Raw genomic sequence first — 22,557 nt, forward strand, 5'->3', positions numbered from 1 at the left:
CATGGGCTAGTGCCATCATCATTTCCGAGACTGCAATATGGTAAGAACAGTAGATGGTATGTTGTACTGAAGTTTGACTAGCTGTCGATAACCCTGAGACCATTTCCATCGATGCAAGGCATTTGAAAAGTGCGATTTCCGTTTTGCAAATAGAATCGCTTATTCTCGTTATGATGCAACGACACAGTTGGATTTTTTTTTTTACATGTCATTTGGAACTCGAAAGTTCATCGCCTCATCTACGCAAGCCTTCCACGCTGCCCTATATTGTGTCAACCCCACCCAAGATGCACCTCTCCGATCGACACCCACCCGTCCTATTTCTACTAGATCCGCTTTTATGTTGTCCTCCCATCTACGTCTAGGTCTACCTAGAGGTCGCGTTACCATCGGCCTGCCCTTCATGACACGCGCTGCCGTACGGTCGTCTCCCATTCTCGCTACGTGCCCTGCCCATCGCAATCTGCGCGATTTTAGTATTCTGTTAATATTTGGTGACGCGTACAGATTATGTAACTCATCATTGTGTAGTCTCCTCCATTCCCCGGTTTCCTCATCTTTCTTCGGCCCGTATATTTTTCGCAAGACTTTATTTTCAAATACCCTAAAACGGTTGTCCGCCTGCTTAGTGAGAGCCCACGTTTCGCACCCGTACAGAACTACCGGCAGTATTATTGTCCTGTATATTCTTATTTTAACGTTTTTAGACAACAGCCTCGACTTAAGTAAATTACTCACGGCGTAGAAGCAAGCATTACCCGAATGGAGTATCTTATTTATTTCGACATTAATCTCGTTTCTATCATTTATGGTCGTACCCAGATACCTGAATTCGCTAACCTTTTCAAAAGTAAAATTCCCAACTCTGAGATCTTCCTCCCCTCTGCAGATGCCTAGCTTATCCACAACCATGTACTTTGTTTTTGATTCACTCACTTCTAACCCTGTATACTCCACCGCTTTTATGAGGATTTCCGCGTTTCTTGCTACCGTTTCCCTACAATCCCCCAGTATATCCAAATCATCTGCGTAGCCTAGTATCTGCGTTGTTCCATTAAGCGTTGCGCCCAGCTGGCTAACCTGCATTTTTCTAACGGCATACTCTAACGTTAAGTTGAACAGCACCGTAGAGAGCCCATCCCCTTGTTTTAAAGCATCGCGTATCATGAAGAGTTCTGATACATTACCGCCTACTCGGACCTTTCCCGTGCTTCCGTTCAGACATATTTGAATTAATCTCACGAGTTTTTTCGGTACACCGAGAAGTACTAGAATTTGATTCATTTTGCTTCGCTTAATAGAGTCGTACGCTTTTTTAAAATCTATAAATAGTTGGTGTATGGTTTCGCAAAATTCCCACTTTTTCTCTAACAACTGTCTTATGGTAAACATTTGATCGCTCGTCGATCTGTTGCGCCGAAATCCGCACTGATAATCTCCTACTATATCTTCCGCGAATGGAGTGAGTCTAGCTTGTATTACGTTTGACAGAACTTTGTAGCACGTTGCTAAAAGTGAAATACCCCTATAGTTATTGCAGTCTGTCTTATCCCCCTTTTTAAAAATCGGTATAATGATAGATTCCTTCCAATTTTCGGGTATTGTTTCATTTTTCCAGATGGCACATACTAGTTTATAGATTCGACACAGCTGGATAGGCAATAAAAATAACTATCGTGTGTAACATTCTTTGATTTTTTTTATTATAGCAGATTTTTTCTTTTATACAAAACATCTAACAAACACATATGCTTAATGGACATGCCTGAACCTCATCTTTGTAGTAATAAGAAAGCGACTAAGTAGTAACTATCGATTTTCGATTTACATCTATACATCGAGTCAGGCATTGAATGTTTATGTGAGTGTGTGTGTATTCTAAAATAGTGTGCAATATATAGGTTTCTGCTCGACGCTGTCGCCACCTTCGTCGAGGCGTCTAATTAGTAACTATGAGTAGTGCGTATTTTCCTTTTTTTCTTTCTTTTGTCTTCTGGTCTGAATAAGGTACGAGGCATCTCTCAAAAAGTTTCCCTTGTTCGTCGACATACACCTTCATCATCAGCGACTGCGAGGACGGGGGAGCGCGCGTGTGCTAGGCCGTGTACAACGAATTTTACAAAAATTATGGGCCTCCGCTGCAACGAGCTTTTTTTATTTTATCTAATAGTTATGTACAGAGCGATCCCTGACATTTTTTTTTTTGACTTCTCATCCACTGCAGAGGAAAAGTCATCCGAAACTGTACAAATGAGTCTTGTGCACTTTTGCTTGCGTTGGAAGAAGGATAGAAACGAGAAAAGACTGCGGCATGTGTATGTTCGCAAAAGCCAAAACTTTAACTTATCTGAACTTAGGAATCGTATATAATCTTTTCAGTTTTCGTCTCAGCTGTGCATTTTTCAAACAATTAGTATACATTTACGCGTCAAACGATCAGGAACGTCTATTTTGCAATCGGAAAAATATACAAAGCATGGCTTGCGTTTAGTCGTTTTCGGGGCACTCGAAAAAGTGATCCAAGACTCACATCCTCAGGGATAATAACAGAAACATCATGTCACTGACTTTATCGCAAACCCCTTCGGCTCTCTTAAAAATGTCGCATGTTCTGTACAGAGACCTCTTTTAGCAAAAAATCTAGTCAACAGTGGGTAACAACTTAAAATTTAGCAACAATAACAATTATGTTTCACCATCGGTGGAGCGTACTATAGGTTCCATGCTAAAAAACTGTGTCTGGTGGTGTGTCGTGTTCTATACACAGGCTAAAATTTTTCATTTCACTTACGACAATTAGAGCTTTACAAACTCATGTATTATCATCTGCTTTTGTTTGCTCTGTGTGTGGATGGTATGGATTCTACTCTATCCTAGCCGCGGGCTTCCCTGTAACTGTTATCATATTGTTCGTTTTTATTTTGTTCATTATTGCATTGTGTTCGTAGGTTTATTCCACGTATCCGACCATAAAAATTCGTCCTTTTTTCTCGCGTCAAATAGGATAATTGACATAAATTTAATGCGGTTTTCCGGTTATCCAACCGAGAAAGTCATTATACGTTTGGTGCGCATGAAAAAGAATCGGCTTTGATCATTTTGTTCTTCTTTTATATTCCCCCTCCCACGACGACGTTCGCGATGAAACGAGGAAATGAAACGCGCAGAAACGAAGAGCCCGAAAAAAACTTTACGATCATTCCGGCTGGTGTCGTTACTTCGTAGTATCTGATCCAAATTACAAAGAAGCCTGCTGCTGTAAGGACAGGCCGTACATTATACGTAATACTGACTGTTTTTGCGTTTTTCTGCTTTAATTCATATTGCTACGCGTAACGACCTAAATCTTCGAGAGCGTAAAATCGAAAAACTATATTTTTCATCAACGTACTGTCCGGCTCGATTCTCTTTCGTTGCGTAGCACTCAAATCCTTTTTGGCTTGCGGACACGTCGTCGCGTGCCTCTTTATATCTGTTCTATTCGACGGAGCTTTTCAGTCGAAAAAGTCTTATAGAAACTGCTGCTGATGGTGATATATCGCGCGAAGACAAGAAGGATCTCTCCTACGACTATTGAAAGTATATAATACGACGACGAGAATTCAGTGATAAAGTCGATGTACAAAAGAAACGTATTTATACGTAACAATTATATTATGGTAAAAAAAGGGGCATATAACAGTATATCATATCAACGCGAGGAAACGCAATTATGCACATTATTTACAAAATCCAAAACGATTCTCAAGAGGCATATGAAAAGTTGATGCGTGACGCATAATTTCTATGAGACTTTTTTCAATCGAGAATCTCTCGCATCGTCCCAGAGGATCCGCTTTCTTCGCGTTATCCTAAGGAACAATATCAGCTCATCAGCGTCGCATCGCTGCCGTATCGGAATTAAGGATAACATAAAAAGCAGCAGCAGCGGCAACTAATGGTTCATCCTGCGCATATCCATCGCCGCGATGTCCTCGACGGATATAAGCTGCTCTATGGGGATGCATGAAAGCTCGCCGCCCACGCACGACTGAGGCTGCTGCCATCGTGCCTCCCTCTCGGCCTCTTTCGCCTTTACCTCCGCCTCTCGCGCCCTTCGCTCCTGAGAACAGAGATGGTGCGATGATATATTTTTACATCGGCATAATCGAGTTATTTTCATCAAACGCATACGTACCTTCAGTTTAAGGGAAAATATTGCAACAGATCGAGCCCTCTTCATCAGACTCTGCTTGACCCTGGTCTTCTTGGCCTCGCGGTCCTCCTTCGAGGACTCCTCCTGACTCGACGCCGTCCTACTGGAGTCTGACGCGACGCTCGGTTCCTTCTCCTTTTCCTTCTCCTTCTCGTGCTGTTGTTGCTGTTGTTGTTGCTGCTGCTGCTGTCGGTCTCGATCCCGGTGCTCCTGGACCGAGTCTCGGTGCAGCTGGTACTGCTGTATCTGCTGCAGCTGTTGCTGGTGCTGGTGCTTGTCGGCCTTGCTCTTCTCCTTCTCCGGCGAGACGAGGAACTTTTGGTTCCTCGGCGACGGCGCCCACGGGGGTATTGACCTGAAACCAGACGCGATTATATTCGCTGAATTTTCTCACCGGAGCCACACGTTGCTCGAAGGATGCCTGGACGGCTTACCGAAGTAGATCACTGTCTGACGAGGCCGCAAGCTCCTTGGAAACGATGCAATCGGTCGACCTGTGCAGCGCCATCTCGTCCCCGCTGTTGCTTCCGGTTCCCACCCCGCTGATTTCGGAGTCGCTGGACTTCCTGCCGCCGGTCTCCAGGCCCAGCCTACGCACCCAGTCGACGCCGCCGTGCGGGCCGATCGTCAGATGATGACTGTAATCTCCGCTTCCCGACGACTCCTGCTCGCCCGTTAGCCAATCCCTCGGCCTTCGTCCTGCAATTACGCGTACCATATCAGCCCTCCTCGTCTCTCGCCAAGCCGCGTATCGATCTCGCCGCGCTGCACTCACCCTTCTCTCCGCCAGGAATGCTGCCCCTGGGTATGTTGCTGATGTCCCTCGCGTTGTCCGCGAGAAAGGGGCTGCTGTGATCGCTCCCGCTGCCGGTGCTGCCGGGTGTCTCGGGCGGCAGGGTGGGCGTCTCCGCGATCCTGGGAATGTTGTGCGAGTGCGGAGTTCCTGGGCCGCTGGGCGTCTGGGCGCTGGACGACGGGACGGTAGGCGTGCCCGGCTGACTGAGGCCCCGGTAACTCGAGCGAGCGCTGGCCAACTCCTCGGCGCAGCGCTGCTGTTGCTGGCGGAGATCCTCTTCCGACGCACCGTCTGCTGGACTCACCACGAATCTCCCTGAGTGTTCGAGCGAGAGTAAAGTAGACCGCGGGTGGGAACGCCGCGATTATAGCGAGTAGTACCGATAGGACAAACACGAGACGGAGATTTTTGCTTTTTCTTTTTTGTTTATACTGCGGGGAGTGTGCGGGGATCGGTGCGCTTAGATAATTATGAACTGATTTCGGCTCGTTATTTTGCTCGACTTACCTGCTGCGATCGGTAATATGTAATGACTATTATTGATCGGGCGAGATGTGCTCAGTTATTGCGGTTAAAATGAAGAGCGTAGCTCTTTATTGTGCAGTACACGGTATATGAGAGATGATGAAATGGCAATATCGGTGACTTTATTTTTTAAAACCACATATTTACTCGCAGGTATCGGTGCGTGTGCAAGCACGTAAAAAGCTCATTCTACACTGAATGTTTGAATGTATATGATACGAGAGTGTGCTTAACTGCAAGTGCTTTAAACGGTTAAAAAATGTATCTACGTTCAGAACTACCAATAAATCGATGTTAAAGAATCTGAATAATGGAGAGATGATAAAAAGGTCGAACTAATAACGGTACCTTGAAAAATTAAACGAAAAAAGCTGATAAATATATTACAAACTGTAACTTCATTTATTTTGGTATTGAGTAAAATATTACTGTAGTAAGTAATGCATAATAGACGTGGGAAACATTTATTTACTGAGAAATTTTCTATCTACTACTTGAAAATTTACAAAAAACAAAATAAAAAAGAAACTTCACTGTGTTTCGCCGATTTAATACAGCATGCTCACTTATGTTACAATATACGAATAATTAACTAATCTGATTTATCCAAGACTAATTATTGTATACGTGTAAAATAGAGTTTGAAAACTATAATAGCCAAGCATAAAGGCCGAAATTTAAACGAATCATGTTGCGGTTACTTATTTTCAAACAAATTCAATGATCACATAGATAATTCGTGCAGACTTTTTTTTTATAAAAATATATGTATATATTACAAACACGCTGGTGATGCAAACTTCTAAAATTAAACGCGACCCTCTTGGAGGAGGCTGGATCAATAGATGTTTGACTGTTTTCTTGCAGTGCGGGGAAAAAGAATGACCCACCCTCTGGGTCGGGCATCGGCAGAATTTAAAAAGCAATACACGTGTGCCATATGGAAGCACGCTATCTCTTTTTTTCTTATAATACATTTTATATATTCGAAACATTCTTTCGCACTGGTAAACTTTAATCTCCGAGATCAATGTGTTTGGCTATTCCGTGCGGATATTAAAGGGAGAAAAAAATATTGAAAAAATATCCGTCGCACGTTCCAAGGACTCTATAGTATATACACACAACTTATGTAAAGAAAACTGCAAATAAATTTAACAGTATAATAAAATGGTTAGTTCGTATCTTATCGAATATCAACCGTACGGAGCTCAAAATTAAATTATGCTCGTATGCTCGTGGTTGATATTGGATATTGATTTATCTCGCGGATGAATCCCTCGCGAACATAAATCCATTTGCCTAATAGAATCGCAAGAAAAAAGCGCGGCTTTCAAACGCAGTGAGAGAAGAAGTCGATGTCTGAAGCATGAATATCATGTACAGGCGCGTGCTCCCGCCGAATCGATTTATGTTCTCTCGAAGCGACTCCTCCCTCGAGTCAGGGAGTGTAAACCCAAAATGTAATATATAATACACATCGTGATGAGCGCAAAAAACCAAGGAAGACCAGCAGCACTGAGATTGGTATGATCGTATAATATAATATACAATAGTAATAATAATAATAACGGCTCTGGATAAGTAGGGTCGAATAATATATAGATAGAACAGCGATATCGAGCATCATACGCTGGATTGGCATACCTATGACGGTCGCTGGCTGATGATCCGTAGGCGAGGGCGTCGAGGAGAGCCTCCTCACGGCCTCCCTGCGCAGAAACTCGACCTTGGCCATTTCGGTGGCGACCCAGCTCGGAATGTCCGGTATAGCGCAGATGATGACGAAGCGTATGGCCAGCATTATGTGCTCCAACGCGACTATCAGCAGTATTGTCTGCGTCGCCGACATCTCCGGGAACATTCGCTGCACCTGTCCGCTGAGACCGATCAGGGCGCAGTTGACCAGAATCGCCACCAGACCCATCGCCTCCATCGCGTTCTGAAATCACGAGACATTTTTTTTCTCTTTCTCTCTCTGCACTCTGACCCGGATATGCAAGCGAGCGACTCGGAAATTCTCAAGCTTACGCAAATGATTGTCGTGACGTGTTTAGAAAGAGCTTGCGAAGCTTTCGCGCGCGGGGCTAGACTCGGAAACTGGGTCAATCAAAATCTCTTTTAATGATCTGCAGCTTGTAAGCTGATTGTGTACATTTGTGTTTTGTTAAGCTCCCAGAGCTCTCTGTAGTTCTCAAGACGCTGAGAAACTTTCGCTCACTATTTCTTTTGAATGTAAAGCTTCGTCGTGTACATATAACGAAGAAACGCAAATTTAGCGCAGTCGTACCTGCCAGGTTCCGATGTTCGATACTCGACGGCCGAAGGGCCGCTGAAGGACGAAGCAGAGCTTGAAGGCATCCCCTCGCAGTTCCAAAAGGTTGCCCAGTAACGCGGCGAATGCGGCCAGCGGAAATGCGGATGAGAATAGGCAGACGTAGCCAAGCTGGGACAGCATTTCCAGGTGTTCGGAGAAAGCACCGTCGTACTGCAAATTCGAGCATTTCTTTCTCTACAAGCCGAAGGGTTATCCTGCTCCGGTATAGTTTTGTTGTTAATCGAAAATTTTGGCGCATGCTTTTAAACGATACATATCTGACTAGCTCTTCTGTCAAAATTTTCGATTACCGTGTGCTAGTATATTATTTCGTATGATTTTTGTGCAGACTTCGTGCGCATAAAACAAGTTGTTATTTCTATGCACAAAGCGAACAGAAAATAATGTGCTCAGTGAGTATGAGAAAGGGACTGAATTTTAATGATTTGAATTTTGACTATTATATTAAATGTATACTTTTTCTCTAAAGTCACGACTTGTTGTTACGTAATAGGTATACAGAAATACTCTTTAAACTTGGATGAACGTGATCATATTACCTTTTTTGGTGGTACCTGTGCTTCGTTGATGGATTCGGTGGAAAACGGAAAAAAACTATTTTAATCTGCAAAAAGTATCGATCAAAATACAAGACAACAATCATCACGCGACAAACGACGATACTCATAAATTTACGAAAGATCATTCGATACACCGCGAAAGAAAGACGCTTTTGCCTATCGATTCTAATCTTGTCTTATTTCGCAAGGCATGTGGGAAGAAGTAGAATAGTACACAGTGAGCGTGGAGAAAAATGCATGCGGTTTTTGTTGATGAAGATGAGAAAACTCTGAAGACAAACCGTCTTTTCGTTCCTCTTACGGTTTACCATGAGTACAGCGATATATCCTGATGTAAAAGAAATCGATCGACCTTACCTGCTCTCTCCCGAAAAACGTTTGAAAAATAATAAAAGTGGATATATCAGCGGTACCGCAAGGTAAACCATAAGATCAGCCACATTTAGATAGAGAGCGGGCACAGTGAGACAGAGGAGTAAAAAACAATAAGTAAATAAATGAACGAACAAAGAAGAAAAATTCGAAAAGAAAGATCGGCTAAGTCTAGATCAAACCTTGAAAGCAACGTCACTAAGTAGAGAATTAGTTGGGTGTCCTACTCTGTAGAGCGAGCTCTCCAGTTCGGCTTGGCTGACGTTCCTCGGCTGTTTGGCCTTGTGTTCCTTGTCCTCCTCGTTGTTCGTTTCCGCTGCCTCTTTCTCCTCGCTGGGCACTTCACCAGGTGGCGATCGGGCCTCGCTCGGACTCAGTGCGCCGAACAGCTCGAAGCTCAGACGGGCCAGCCTCAGCTGCTCGATCAAGTACGGCACAGCCGATTCCTTCAGGTTACCGATCACCTGCCGGGCTATCAGCAGGGCTGCCAATTGCTGTAATTTTATAATTAGAGTTAATTCTCTGGTTGGATTTTTTTCAGAAGTTCGTTAATAGAATGGGCTCACCTCTTTAAGTCTTTCTTGATCTTGGATGTAAAACGCAATGTAAAACAATGAGAGAAAAGAGTTGACGAACTGAAACTGAAAGTCGAGAAGGTCCATTTTATTGCTCGATGTTGGCGATGCCCGCGGCATTTGGTAACATTTAAACATTCAATAGCAAGGCACTACGGCACATGGTGAGCTACCCTCGAAATCAAGCTGCCGATTTTTTTCTTGCGAGGTACAAGGTCAATGACTCATACACAGCAGAGAGTTCTTACACCGTTCAATTATGTCGTCTAAATATATCTTCGACGCTTTTCATTTCGGCACTGTTTAGCACTTTCTAAAGGCACGGCCTTTATTTTCCATCGCGCAAAAAGTTTAAGACTTCATGTAAACGAGAAAGGTTTAAAAAAAGCTTTAGTGCCATCCCACACGTTACTACATCGGTAAGAGTCACTCGAGAATGTCTAAAGGCTCTAGAACACTCGTTGGCGTGTCTCGGCCGTCATCCACATTTCTTTCAAATCTTCAAGGTCAATCTTTCTCTCCCTCTTTGTTCTCTATCCGCTCGCCGGAATGGTCTAAATTATACAAAAGCTCGCCCCCGAGCTTCAGCTGTTTCAAATGTTTTCCTCGCGATCGTTTGATATAGATTCCACGTTTTTTTGTAGTGTTCATGCTCAAAGATACACCGGCTCGATATAAATTTAGATCTTATCATCGATCGTAATTTGCTTGACGATTGAGGGTAACTGCTGAACAACTGATCGAATGTTATGATGGATATAAGAAGATGCGGAACTATATATAAGTGCAATAGACCACACATACAACAACAAATGAGATAATAACGGCGATAAGTCACAAAACGGTTAAAGACTTTTCATTACCAGCGCCACTTTGTAGATCAGATGATTCTCGTACTCGGTGTCAAGGCGATAATTTTCTGCATCCAACAACAGACGAAAAAACCATAGATTCTATTTCTACCTCAGATGCGTTTATAGTGTTCTAATGAAATATCTAATTTATGTTACTTCGTTGAGGGATCAACTTTACCTTTCTATAATAATAAACCACTTTACGTTCGAAAGAAGAAAAGCAAAGTTAATCGCACTTCGTACATCTAATGAAAGCTAAGAGTAGTCTAAATGTGTTAAAAAAACTATAATCGTATAATACACAGACGTAATCCGAAAGTAGTCTTCCGAAAAATAAACTCGAATATACATTGCAAGCCTCGAACAAAAGAAGAAAAAAATTGAAACTCCCGCCGTTCATCATCGATTTTCCGAAGGAGATTACGCAAGTAGTTTGGCAAAAATCAATACAAGGTAGAGTCTGTGAAAAAGCTTCGGCGCAAATGAACCGTCGGCCAAAAAGGCTCTCCCTGCATTGTCTGCAACGAAATTCGGAAGAAGAAAGTCGATGCAAAACATACCCATGTCGTTGAGCCACACGGCGACTTTGAAGTAAGCCTCGTCCATCAGGGCGATTACGACGGCGAGGAGCACCTTTGGAACGTAGCTCAGCCAAAATCCATAACCGGCGGCCTCCAGTCGCCCGTCCCACCAGTCCTTCGTTCGAACAACACAAAGCACGCGATATCAGAACTTTTGCAAGTTCAAAAACTTTCCACTTGTATCATCGATTGTTATCTCACCTGAATTTGGAAGCTAAGGATCATGACTATAAAAACGAAGAATAAACAAATCGCGACGATCGGCACGCTGACGAAGTAACGAAAGACGTTTCTCTTCCACCTCGGATAGGTCGGTTCGAGCCGCCCCGTCACCGGCGAAATCTCCAGAGTCCCCTGCAAGTCGAAAGCGAGAGATCCTCTCGTTGGCTTTTACTCTCCTTTTTATAAAAAACTCGTATAGCTTACCGTAAAAAGTGGCCTCGGCTCGACGAGCAGATCATCCCTCTGATCGAGGGTTCCCCACCTGTAAGCGAGCTCGGCGCCCCTGCGCTTCCACGTTTCCAGATAGACGGTCGCCCATATCACATTGAAGACCGAGAACAGCACGTAGGCCACGTCTTCCACCGCCTGATTCCTTCCGATGATGCCGACCTGCGCATCGAAAAGCCATTTCCATTTCTCAGTATATGTGTATCTTTTATATTTTTCCCGAAACGTATATTTTCCGTAACGAGAATCCTTATCGGTCTTTGTACACGATACGCTATTAGCATTTTCGCGCAGGGACGATGGAAAAATTTGCATAATACCGAGCGCGAAGTTTTTTCTTTCAAAATAAACTAGAATTTACAGCCCCAGCGCGTTCAAACTTTCCTTTCCCGCGCGCGCGCATCGTGCGTTTTTGTTCTGTATGCAGATGCGAGCTTTGAGAATTACGACTCCGGAAGCTTATTCAAAGCTGCGAGCTTTGTATAGAGGCAATGCGAGATATGAAAAAGAAAGCTCCGCGTGTATAATATTGTCTTAACGAGAGGAGACATTACCCAGTATATGACACCCACTGCAGCTGGAACAATGAGGGCGGTGGTGTAGTGGCCCAGCCACGCGAAGTACATTGTGATCTTGACGCCGAAGTACCTGGAAATGTCGTCGAGGGGCTGTGGACTCAGAAATGCCCGGACCCACGTTCGCTGGAGTTTCTCCAACGCCGGCAATTCGTGCAGCGGGAAGACCTGCGAACATAATCGTTACGCACGCAAACTGCCTTTATCAAGTGCCACTAATACACCCTCGAGAACGATCCATCTCTCGGGTGATGCAACGGTTTATTCTGACAAATTTCTGTCCTCGAGCTTTCGAGCTTTCCGTATTACATATATACGTTGTACGAAAGTTCGAGCGCGTCGCGCGATGGAAAAAGTTTCGTACATCAAAATATGTCGGATTAACATCCGTTTGTTTCGTGCTTTGATAATCGACTTTCTCAACTTGCGGCAATTTGTCAGTAGTCGACACAAAGTTTCGACGTTAAGTGGATATATCGACAGAAGAAGTACCTGTGAGATGATGCCCGAAGACAGGCATTTCGGAATGATCGCCTGGCCGTCGACAAGTTTGAGGCCCGGTATACAGTTGAGGTCGTGGGGACCGGCCCGTAACGTGTGCAAAAGGTGGAGCACCAGCGACTGGCGTTCCTGGGTCGTGAAAAACAGACTCTCGTTGTCGCTGCCCTCGAAGCACATCGCTTCCGAGCCGACGAATTCCTTCAGACCGCCTCCGTACTCCTGGCGCAGCCGCTTCGGTAGGTGCACCTCCTCCGCTGCTTTCAGAAGCCTGCGAATAACGCGCGTCATGTACAGTTATACACCGTGTGCGATGGAAACTTTTCGGAGCTTAAGTGCGGAAACTTTTTCGCTATTTTTCATCCCTCTCCACATAGAGGGCTGTGAAAAATTTTCGTTGCGTGGGTGGAAGAAAGCGTCGATCAAGATAATACGCTACTCACACCGCGAACGGGGCTGTCAAATAGAATCCATAACTGTCCGACGACGCGTGATGACGCACGTGCACGACCAGTCCCGGACTTCCTGCTCGGAGTCGTCCCAGTAGCCACATCAGGGTCTCGTCGTTGCTGCCGCTCGGGAACATCATCACGACGTCGCATTCCTGTAAGACAGAAACTCGCTGTATACACACATCCCACGGATTAATTATCCCCGATATCGCATTATAGCCAACGTCGTTCGATCATCATCAGCGAGCAGGTCGGGTAATTGAGGCAGAGCTTTTTTCCGAGCTTAATAGAGCGCGAGCTGCCGGTAATAACGGCTCGGCTCGCGAATAAAAGAAGAGAAACGCGCGCGAGAATCCTCTCGCGGAAATCCGATCGAGAGCGCATTAGAAAAAAAGTCGCTGCACCGATGCGAGTGAAGAAAAAAAACGAGCCAGTCTCTTTGCCTTATTTCCAAGGCTTCCTTCCCGTATAATCGCCCTGGCGGGAGGGTACAGTTCGATACGGATTCTGGCACGAGGGCGACCGGAGAAATGGAGATGAATAGCGGCGATAGATAGACGAGAGGGAGAGAGGAAAGAGTATATATAGATAGGCTGTGCGGCACTGGCTAACGTCCAAATTTTCGAACGCGCGTGAGTCTACACGTGCGGACACGTCTGACCTAGTCGGTGGTCCTACTACCGGAGGCATAATCGCACGCGCGGGGATTAGGCGGATGATACGAATGTTATAACACAACGCTTCTTCTTTCTTGTAATCCTCCTGCGGCCATTGTCGCTTTGTGCTGAACGTATTTTCGGTACAGGAAGAGCTCAATCGAAAAACATTAGCCCTTCTCGCGCTCCTTTTCTCGGATCGGAGGGTCGAGGCGAGAGACGATAAAAATATTTACAGACGCACTCGACGTGTACTTAAGACGACTGTAAAGACACTTTTGCGTAGCGTCGTATACATTTTCATAGCCAATTCAAAGCAGGGAAAACAACGGGGTTATCAGACCGTCTCCCTTGATCTCTCTACATACGAAGTCCGTAAAATACAGCAGCCGTTTTTACAACGCGTGTATACGTACATGCATACACACACCCTCGCGCAAAGAGGTCGTCGTCTATTTGTGCAGCGGCGCCGTCGCATCGGATATCGCGCCAGCGAGAGGGAGAACTGCGTGGTGCTGGAGATCTTCCAGACGACTGGTTCGCGCGGGCGTTGAACGATTTTTCCCCCTGCAGTTTCACTCCACGTTGCAGTCGCGAGTATTTTTTTTTATTTCAATCTATTCTTTCATACACTCGTCGCTCCGATCATTGTCGGGTATCACGCGCTCGGCTAGTCTCGAATTCGCCGATTATCCGCAGCGACGCGATGGAGAGATTTTTCGATTTTAAATCGATCGGCTGTGTGTATAACGTAAGCTCGTGAGAAAAAAGTGTCTGCGTGTGTATGCAAATGGCCGCTTTTAAATAGAGATTTATTTTGCGTCGGCCCGCACTCTAGATTCGCATCTATCTGGCCTACATCGCTCGGCAATTCATAAACCATTTGGCTTTTTGCGGCGGCTATTTTCACGCGTGATTCGGACTTTTCTTTCGGAACGTCGCAGTTGGTATAGACCGTGAGGCTAATTTTTTTTGCTATACAGGATAGATATGTAGGAATCGTCGACGTGTTCTGGTTCCGGTGCAAAGGGCAGAAAAAATACAGCCACTTGAGAAACGCTTAAACAAGTCGACAGCGCGCTCGTGTGCGGGACGTCTCGAATTTTTTTTAAATCTTGGCATATTTATCGCGTATAGCGAAGGTTCTTGGCACCGCTCTTACACCGAGTGAATAAACCATGTCCATTGGTATTCTATTACCGTTTTTTCTCCTCCGTAATAAGCATATCCCGGTAGTTTACGTCCTCCTTATCTATACACCGATGCTATGTCAGTGTACACACATACACTTGCAGCCGTATTTATTTGGCCATCCATTTCCGAAATTCGGCGGTGCCGCGATATCGAAGGCACGACGCAACCTAGAACTGTCAGGCCTAGGCTGCATTCATAAATCCAATACCGATCGATTCTCCGCCGATATTACGTCTCAAAAGCTCTCCCTGTCCCTCGGCTGGGATTATTCCGTTAATGCGCAAGTATATAGTATACATTGATAGTGTCTCGCGGTTTCTCCAATAACGCGTGTCCGCTATAAATATCCCCCAGCGCGCGGCTCCGTAATTATAAAATAGCGTCCCCGTCCGAAAATCGATAGCGCATTAATTAAACGTTAATCCCGTAGTGTATACTCGCGTATTAGTTCCGCGAGTGACGCAGCCTCGAGGTAACTCTATACAAGGTTCCGCAACAGCTGCGCAGAGAGAATTGGAATACGGGCGCGCGGATTCGAATATTCCATATCCACGCGTGACAGAGGGCGAATCAATAAGCGCGTCGTCGCAAGCTCTGAGCATTACTCTGAGCGCCGCCGGAAGGAACTACATAGTCGCCGTCGTGTTATTTCTCCCACAAAACGCTTGTAGGTGAGCGTGTCGCTGAAGGAGTGACATGTTTTTTCAGGCTTATCCGCGCGATCTCGGCTTAATTAAAACCGATTCTCCTCGTCCTCGTCGCGCCTCTCATGGAGCTGTTAGCCCGAGAGAGAGAGAGAGAGAGAGAGAGAGAGAGAGAGAGAGAGAGAGAAAGCTACATAAATTTCCCTGTTTGGGGATTGTTTCTTGGGTAAACAGGTCGACGGTTTATTTATGCGAAAAGTTCTCTGTGCTGCTCGCGCTAATGATTCGAAAGGGCCGCCGCTATACTGTAAAGTTTCTTCTCGCTCTCTCGGCTTATTACTTTGCAAACGCGTCAAAAAATGAATCGTTTTCATTCTAAACATATTATATCGGAATTTATAAGCAGTGCGCGCGAGACAGGAGCACAAAGTGCGTTAATCAGCGGAGGAATTACGGAACAATGCCAGAAATGCGGCTGTCTATGAGATCGATGCCGCACGCGCGACTGCTATTATATAACGGAGCTCTCTGCGGGGCGGCGTCTGGAAATTCGAGATAAACTACTTATCGAAACCGCAGCAGCTGCGAGAGACTCAACAAGTATTATATATTGTACGCGTTTGCAGGTGTACGACGTGGAGAAAATTGCGGGAATTTCAAACAAGTCCCATATTTTCTTGCGGCTTATTTCGAAGCTGGATGCGTCCGATTGAGCGACGTTCGGATATGGTATTAGGTTTAATTTGACGAATTCGAGGAGCTTCGAAAGTTTTTACACTCGGAGAATTATCGTCGGCGCTTCCAATTTCCATTACACCGCCGTAGGTATACATACCGAGAGCTTCGAAATATAAACGAAACGACTCCTCGTCGTGTAATCTTATAAATCAATTTTTAACGGCTCGGCAAACCGCGAAAGGTCACGTACACTTTTCCGGAATAGAATAGCGGTTTCTCAGAGTGCTATGTATAGTTAGGCTCTCTTGAAAATTTATAACTCCTTAAGAAACATTAAAAGCTCCCAACTCGAAAAGCTCCTTCAATCCAGCTTAATAAGTAAAAATTCTCATCCCCGCGCGCAAGCTCTCGCGAATTTTCCTCCCATGTACGTAGAGATCGTCGAGGGGGATAGCGCGCACACAGGGATGATTCGATTACTTCTGCTCATTTGCGATATGCAAATTCAGTGACGTAAGCTGGCGCCGAAGGGCAAGCGCGTCGAAATTCGCGCTTTGATCTAATTATGAGGCATGTTCGCGCGTGTATCAAGGGTCAGCTGTTGCCGCGATTGTTCGCTCGGGCTATTGTGCGTTATATCAACGCGCGGGCATGACAAAACCATCGCTAGTTTCGACTAATTATCCAAACCCATGACAATGAGTGTGCGGAGTTTGTGTAACTCGCCGTCGTTGGGGAAAAAGTTTTCGAGTGTAAAATCGCAGGGATAAAAGTTTCGCTAATTAAATCCGTTATAAACGTAACGACGAGTAAATTTTTCGCAACGAGAGCTCGACCGCCCACTCAATTAGTCGACCGGCAATTTTTCCTATGTATACACTCCGAGAGCTTAATCACCGCGTTGTATAATACACGTGGGGGCTAGAAAATCCTCGGAATCAGGTGCACCGCACGTACAGCTGAGCTTGCGCTAATAGCAAGTCGCTATCTTGCTTATTAAGGCCTCGGCGCTGACCCTGAGGCGATGAAAAGCTATACGCGACGGGATGATTGTAATGAACGATTTAATAAGCGACGTAGAGCCATTAGATGCGCTTGTTATACGCTCTATGTGCAACGGTGCAGCTTGAAAGGACGCGTCAGGTCGATGCGGCGCCGAGATACGATAGACCGAGTGATTTACGGCTGGGAAATACTCTCGGAAAGCTTTTCGTCCTGCCGCTCGCTCGACGATGAATCGAAGAATATAGATTAGCTGTATATACTGATGGATTTATAGTCTGTGTGTGCGAAGAAAGAGAGCGACTCACTTGCGTTGGAACCTTTTGGATCCATAGGCGGCGGGGGGTCATTAGGTGGCCGGTACATGGTATCTTGCGCCTCAGGAGACGAGAAGCTGAAAGCAGAAAGGAGAGAGAAAAAAGTTATAATCAAGAAGGTAATTGTTACGAGAGGGCTAAGCGATAGTATAATTGAAGTTCTCTCTCGGGCACGAAGCACGCTTATACTTTGAAACCTAATTAGTTGCAGCCTTAATCTTCCAGATGAGTTATTGAGCACTCGCGAGCTTACGTATTATAGATACGCGTCGTCTGAATTAAAAGGCGCCGGGCGGCGCGTAATTTGTTTCGCGCGATAAAGTCAATTTCCCCTCGGCTTTTCGTGCAGCGCGGCGCAAGTTTCGAAGGTTCTGATTATCATTTCTCGAAAGAGCTTATAAGTCGATGGGGGGAGAAACTAGGCCACGAGGCATATTCGATGACCACGTTTGTATTTAATAATCGTGCGCAGTTTTTCCAACTTCCTTAATCATGGATTTCGACACAGGGTATACCGTTGTTTTTATTTCGATTTTTCTTCGAAACGATCTTTCGTGATACCAGGAAATAGTGGCGTACACGTCGTCGTCCCGTCACGTGTATACGCGGATACAAATCAAATTACTGCTCTATACGTCTGTCTCGGATAAAAGTAAATACGCTTCTCAATATTTCATTGCACATCAGCGGCCATGTGTGTGTGTGTGTGTGTGTGTACATCGAGTGTATACCATAGCCGGCGGATAAAATCAAGGCACAAATTGCATCTCACGCAAGAATTTATATCTGATTTATTTGGCCTTGTTTCGACTCCGCTCTATGATTTATCGTGTCAGCTTCGCGATTTCTACGCGGCCGGCTGCGAAAATCCTTTCGATTTTTTCGTTTGATCGATGATCCACGAAAATGCTTGTTTGTCCTGCTTCATTCATATAGGGACCCCGTTTTTATCGAACGACCTATACATATACCATACACTGATTTATTTGGAGAACGATCGCATATATCCTTCCTCCGAATTTTAATTCATCATGTGTGCAGGGAGCGACGTCGACGCTTTTATTTTAGACTAAGCAAAAGGAAGGTCGCCTCTTTGACGTTCAGGCGCGATGAAGGGGGATTTTCGAGTTTTTATATGCGGCTCGTAAAAAAGCTTCCGCGCATAATAAAGGCGCTCGCGAGTGTGTCATTAATATCCTCGCTTTTAATAAAGCCATACCTGATTTTATTCCTACGCTACTGCGACGCGCTTAATTCGCAGACGAACAAATGCGTAGATATGGTTTTACGCCCCGTCCGATAACTCAATCGTCTCGAAAATTGCAGAATCGATTCGCGGCACATCATAAGCGCTGACTGCAAAGAGTCGAGCTTGCATAACAAAACTTGATATACGTGCAGTATACATCATAACACAGAGAGAGAGAGAGAGAGAGAGAGAGAGAGAGAGAGAGAGAGAGAGAGAGAGAGACGAGATCGTCGGTGTAAACGCGATCTTTGACACGAGGGTTCGCGTGCTGCAGCTGAGCGCCAGAGTCGAGCATTGGCCTGAAAAGCTCGCGCGCCGAGAGCATGGAAATAGAACTTTATTGTCGGCGCGCCGCAGTAGTGCCGCACACAATATTCGAAAGGCTGGTCCTACACACTGCACGACGACGAAGTCCGGGTTCAATCGCTCGTATGATTTCCGCGAAAGACGCGAGCTTTTTTACTCCCCTGCGCACGAGTGTTATCTCGGCGAGAGAAAGAGGCTCGATTGATATAGTTTCAGCCGAGAAATTGAATAGAGTGCTTGCTACTTGCTCGTTATTATAGGGACGCGCGTGAAGGGGATTAACGCAAGCGGAGGAGTATAGCGTGTGCGTGTGTTGCTTTTATTGATTTATCGACGCGCCGACGGCAATATTTTCGTCGGGGAAGAATACAAGCTTGTTATTATAGATCCGCAAGCGTCGTTTTTCTCGAGTGACGGGGTATTAATTGACGGGTTTCGCTGTAGAATGTTGTTCTTCGGTATATCTTGGCGGATGCCGTATGCTTTTTGGAATTTCCGGAAACGCAAAGTACCCGGCATTATTCTCCTTTGATATATCGCGGGCGGAATGGCAACGTCCGTTCAGCAATTTTCGAGCTTTATTCCGAAGTTGGATGAATAATTTTCGATTGAAATAACTCGAAAATCCTAGCTGTATGGACGAAGGTATTCGCGCTTTAACGTCGACGTCTATTCAGAAAATAAAGCGTCGATGCGTAGCAGGAGCAAAAGGCGTGTTCGACAGAAACTCATAGCGATGAATAGTGAATAACCTGTGTAACATCGATCGCCAATACACGCGAGGAGCGTCAGTTACAGCGGCTTTCGATTCTCTCTCTCTCTCTCTCTCTCTCTCTCTCTCTCTCTCTCTCTCTCTCTCTCTCTCTCTCTCTCTCTCTCTCTCTATTTCTTTTTCGCAAAAGGAATATCGCGAAACCTCAAAACACAGAAGCTACTCGATTTCCCTCAAATTCCCGCGATAACTAGACGTGCGGATCGTCGAGAGAGATCCAATTAACCGTTCATTCTCTGATAGTAAAAATAGCGATTTCACCTCTGCTGCTTCGAAAAAAGCGCGACGAACGAGTCCCGGAGCGGAAACTTGTTAAAATGCTAATTCATCCGAAGGTCTTCTCTGGGATGACGAGATTAACGCGATGTACAAATCCGTATTACCAGCGAATTACATACCGTTATGACAGCGGTGTGAGCAGATCGTTTTTGCGTGTGCGCGCGACCGAGTTTCTTTTTTATCGCCGCATCGTTGTGTAATCGTCCAGAAGTTGTTACACCGTCAATTTCACCCGAGTTTTTATCTTCCCCAGAGGTATCGAGCTTTGCACTCTCGTTTCGTATACACGATAATAAGCGACCTTAATTACATTTTTTACAACCATTTCGCGAAACAAAAAGCTGATGTCCGACGGAATTCGCGTTAGACTACTGGAAAAAATTTAGTTCCTCTATACAGTCGTCTCATACAGCAGCTCTCGCGTTATAGCCCGTATTATCTAATCCCGCGCGCGCTCATCGAAAATGCGAAATTCGGTCAAATCCGTGTCAAACGTCGTCTGTGTCGCGTGTGGGCTACATACGCGCGTTGGGGGACACGTCCAATATTTTGGGCACAAATCGTCCCAATCGCATTACTGCAGCGCCTGTCACCGAGAAAAGTAAGAATTGATGCGGCCGCTGATTGCGTTTCGGCCCGGCATTATCGGACTTGATTATACCTCGCGTTCGCGGCGCGCTTTCGGCTGAATTGGATCGGCTAACGATTTATGGGCTTTGCGCGCGAAATTTAATATCGACGATTGATTTTTGGAACGAACGTGTGTACGGACGTATGCACAGGCGAGTTTCGTAGTTTGGCCAGCCCCGCGCTAAACGAAAACAAAGGAGCGAACAAAAGAGCACATTTAGGGATTCCTTGTTCCGCTGTATAGAAATGGGCCAACACACGGTAAATTATTCAAGCTAGTTTGATATTCGGCGCCGCCTCTCTGTCTCTCCCCGCGAGATTTAATGGATGTAACTATTGTGGGCTTTTCATCCCGTAAAATATTCTTTTCAAATCGCCGCGAATATTGCCTTTCCGATGAATGAATCTTTTTTCGCCAAATATCAAAAGCGATATGCCGTCATTGTTTAAAGCAAAGCCATTCATAGAATTCAATGAACACAGAATGTAATGTACACAAGCTATATCTTAACGTTCTATAGGGAGAGCATTATTGTGCCTCATAATTATTGCACGAAATCGACCGTGAAACTTTCGCGGCGGTGTGTAGAATACATAGCCGAGAGCGAAGTTACGCGCTTATCGAACAGTTATGTAAAAACGTCCGGAATTACAGAAGCACGAAGGTGACTGATCTTAATACGCTTTTTGGCAGCATATCGAACTCTACTGTTTTTCGGCTCCGCCTCGTTTTAATACAACTCCGCGAAAAAGACTGGGCGTTCTTCCCTCTCCGCCGCGTTGAAGCGAAGGAAACTCGAGTCGAATAGGACCTCCCGCGAGTCTCTTCGTTAAAAAACTTACTACGACAAACTCTCGCGCGCGTAGATCGATGTCAAAGCAGCCGCAATAAGGTCATTGCCCAGCGTTTTTTGCACCCGCACTTCACTTTCTTCAGTTTCATGCGCACTATATGCGTCATCACGCACGGGAACAAAGTGTGTGCGTGTGTGTGTGTGTGTGTCGACTCACCCTTGTCCAGGGTCTCTTTAGCCGCGTGTATGACCTTTCTCCTCCTGAGGCCGTCGGCCGCCAGTGTGACAGTCGGCTCGGCTGATGCACTTGTCGCAGCGGTGCTGTTACCGTTCGCGCACTCCTCGTAGCTGGCCGTAACCGCTGATGCACTGGTCGTCATTGTCTCGGGGCTATCGCCGCCGCGATTGATCGGCTGCTGCTCAGCAGCCGCCGACCCCTCGCCGCCTGCAGGCATGCTGCTTCCGAAAGAGAGAGCTTTCGAGCCGACCGCTCCCTCTGCCCTGGACTTCTGCGCTTTTACTGAAGCCAGAGACGCTCGCTCTCTCACTCGTTCCTCTTCGGCTCGCTACTGCTGCGGCTCCTCCGCTAACGCGCATGCTCCCCGCCACCCCGATCTCTCAGCCCTGCGCGCGTGCAATCGTTGTCTCGCTGCTCTGCTGCTTCTTGCGTGTACACGTCTGTCCGAGCTAGCCTACATTCGCTTTTTCTGCTCTCGGCTCATAACTTCCTTGGATTTATTCTCGGCGCGGAAATGGACGGAGCGCGAAACTTCCTCGTCTCGTTCCTCGCTCTCTATATATACTCTTATCTCGTCCCTATACGACAGGCTCTACACACGCGACGACCTTCTCGACACACACACACACACACACAGGGGCGTATACCTTGCATTGTCGAAACTCGATGCGCCTGTACGCTTTTGGATATGTTCCTCGGTGGTACGTCGATAAAGCGCGTGGCGAACTTTTTTTCCGCTGCACAGTCTTTTGAAAAATGGCGGGAAACGCGAAAAGCACATCGGTCACAGTGAAAAACGAGCTCTCGCGACTCTCGTCGATTTATAACCCGAGGAATTTCACTTTTCAAACTACGTAGTGCGCCGTCTGAGTTACGGATTAACGCCGCCGCTCTCCGCGAGCATGTGTGCGTGTCTCGCTGGCGCGCGCGCGCGCGAGAGAGATTGATTGGACTGATTAATCGATATCCGATCGAATTTATCCGCTGATTGACTGGGACAAGCGCTGCGGCTGTCTCTCTCCCTGTG

General features: G+C 45.9%; 1 protein-coding gene across 7 annotated transcripts; it reads right to left on the reverse strand.

Moving 5' to 3' along the window:
• Positions 1-1,681: 1,681 nt before the first annotated feature.
• LOC100119494 (anoctamin-8) lies at positions 1,682-21,833 on the reverse strand. Of its 7 annotated transcripts, none has more exons than XM_032598517.1 (17): positions 21,510-21,833; positions 17,254-17,339; positions 12,763-12,923; positions 12,314-12,590; positions 11,801-11,989; positions 11,223-11,408; positions 10,998-11,150; positions 10,776-10,911; positions 10,225-10,280; positions 9,353-9,427; positions 9,014-9,280; positions 7,807-8,004; positions 7,164-7,458; positions 4,971-5,285; positions 4,630-4,894; positions 4,178-4,550; positions 1,682-4,102 (listed from the first exon to the last, which is right to left on the reverse strand). In XM_032598517.1, exons 1-17 carry the CDS (start codon positions 21,745-21,747, stop codon positions 3,935-3,937), a joined length of 3,438 nt encoding a protein of 1,145 aa, XP_032454408.1. In that variant the 5' UTR covers positions 21,748-21,833; the 3' UTR covers positions 1,682-3,934. The 7 variants fall into 7 exon arrangements, with proteins under 7 accessions (XP_032454408.1, XP_016840085.1, XP_032454407.1 ...); XM_016984596.3 differs by having other exon boundaries at positions 4,971-5,306; XM_032598516.1 differs by having other exon boundaries at positions 8,969-9,280.
• Positions 21,834-22,557: the final 724 nt, after the last annotated feature.

The sequence above is a fragment of the Nasonia vitripennis genome, chromosome 3 (genome assembly GCF_009193385.2).
Source record: "Nasonia vitripennis strain AsymCx chromosome 3, Nvit_psr_1.1, whole genome shotgun sequence".
NCBI classification, from domain to species: Eukaryota; Metazoa; Arthropoda; class Insecta; order Hymenoptera; family Pteromalidae; genus Nasonia; species Nasonia vitripennis.

Bases quoted from the DNA above. Each gene is read 5' to 3' on its own strand.
- LOC100119494 (XM_016984593.2), bottom strand. From the start codon at position 21,747: ATGCCTGCAGGCGGCGAGGGGTCGGCGGCTGCTGAGCAGCAGCCGATC. The intron at 10,912-10,997 runs GTGAGATAACAA...GTTCGAACGAAG, and splicing joins TCCTTAGCTTCCAAATTCAG to GACTGGTGGGACGGGCGACT. The intron at 9,428-10,224 runs GTAATGAAAAGT...CTCGACTTTCAG, and splicing joins TGATCTACAAAGTGGCGCTG to TTTCAGTTCGTCAACTCTTT.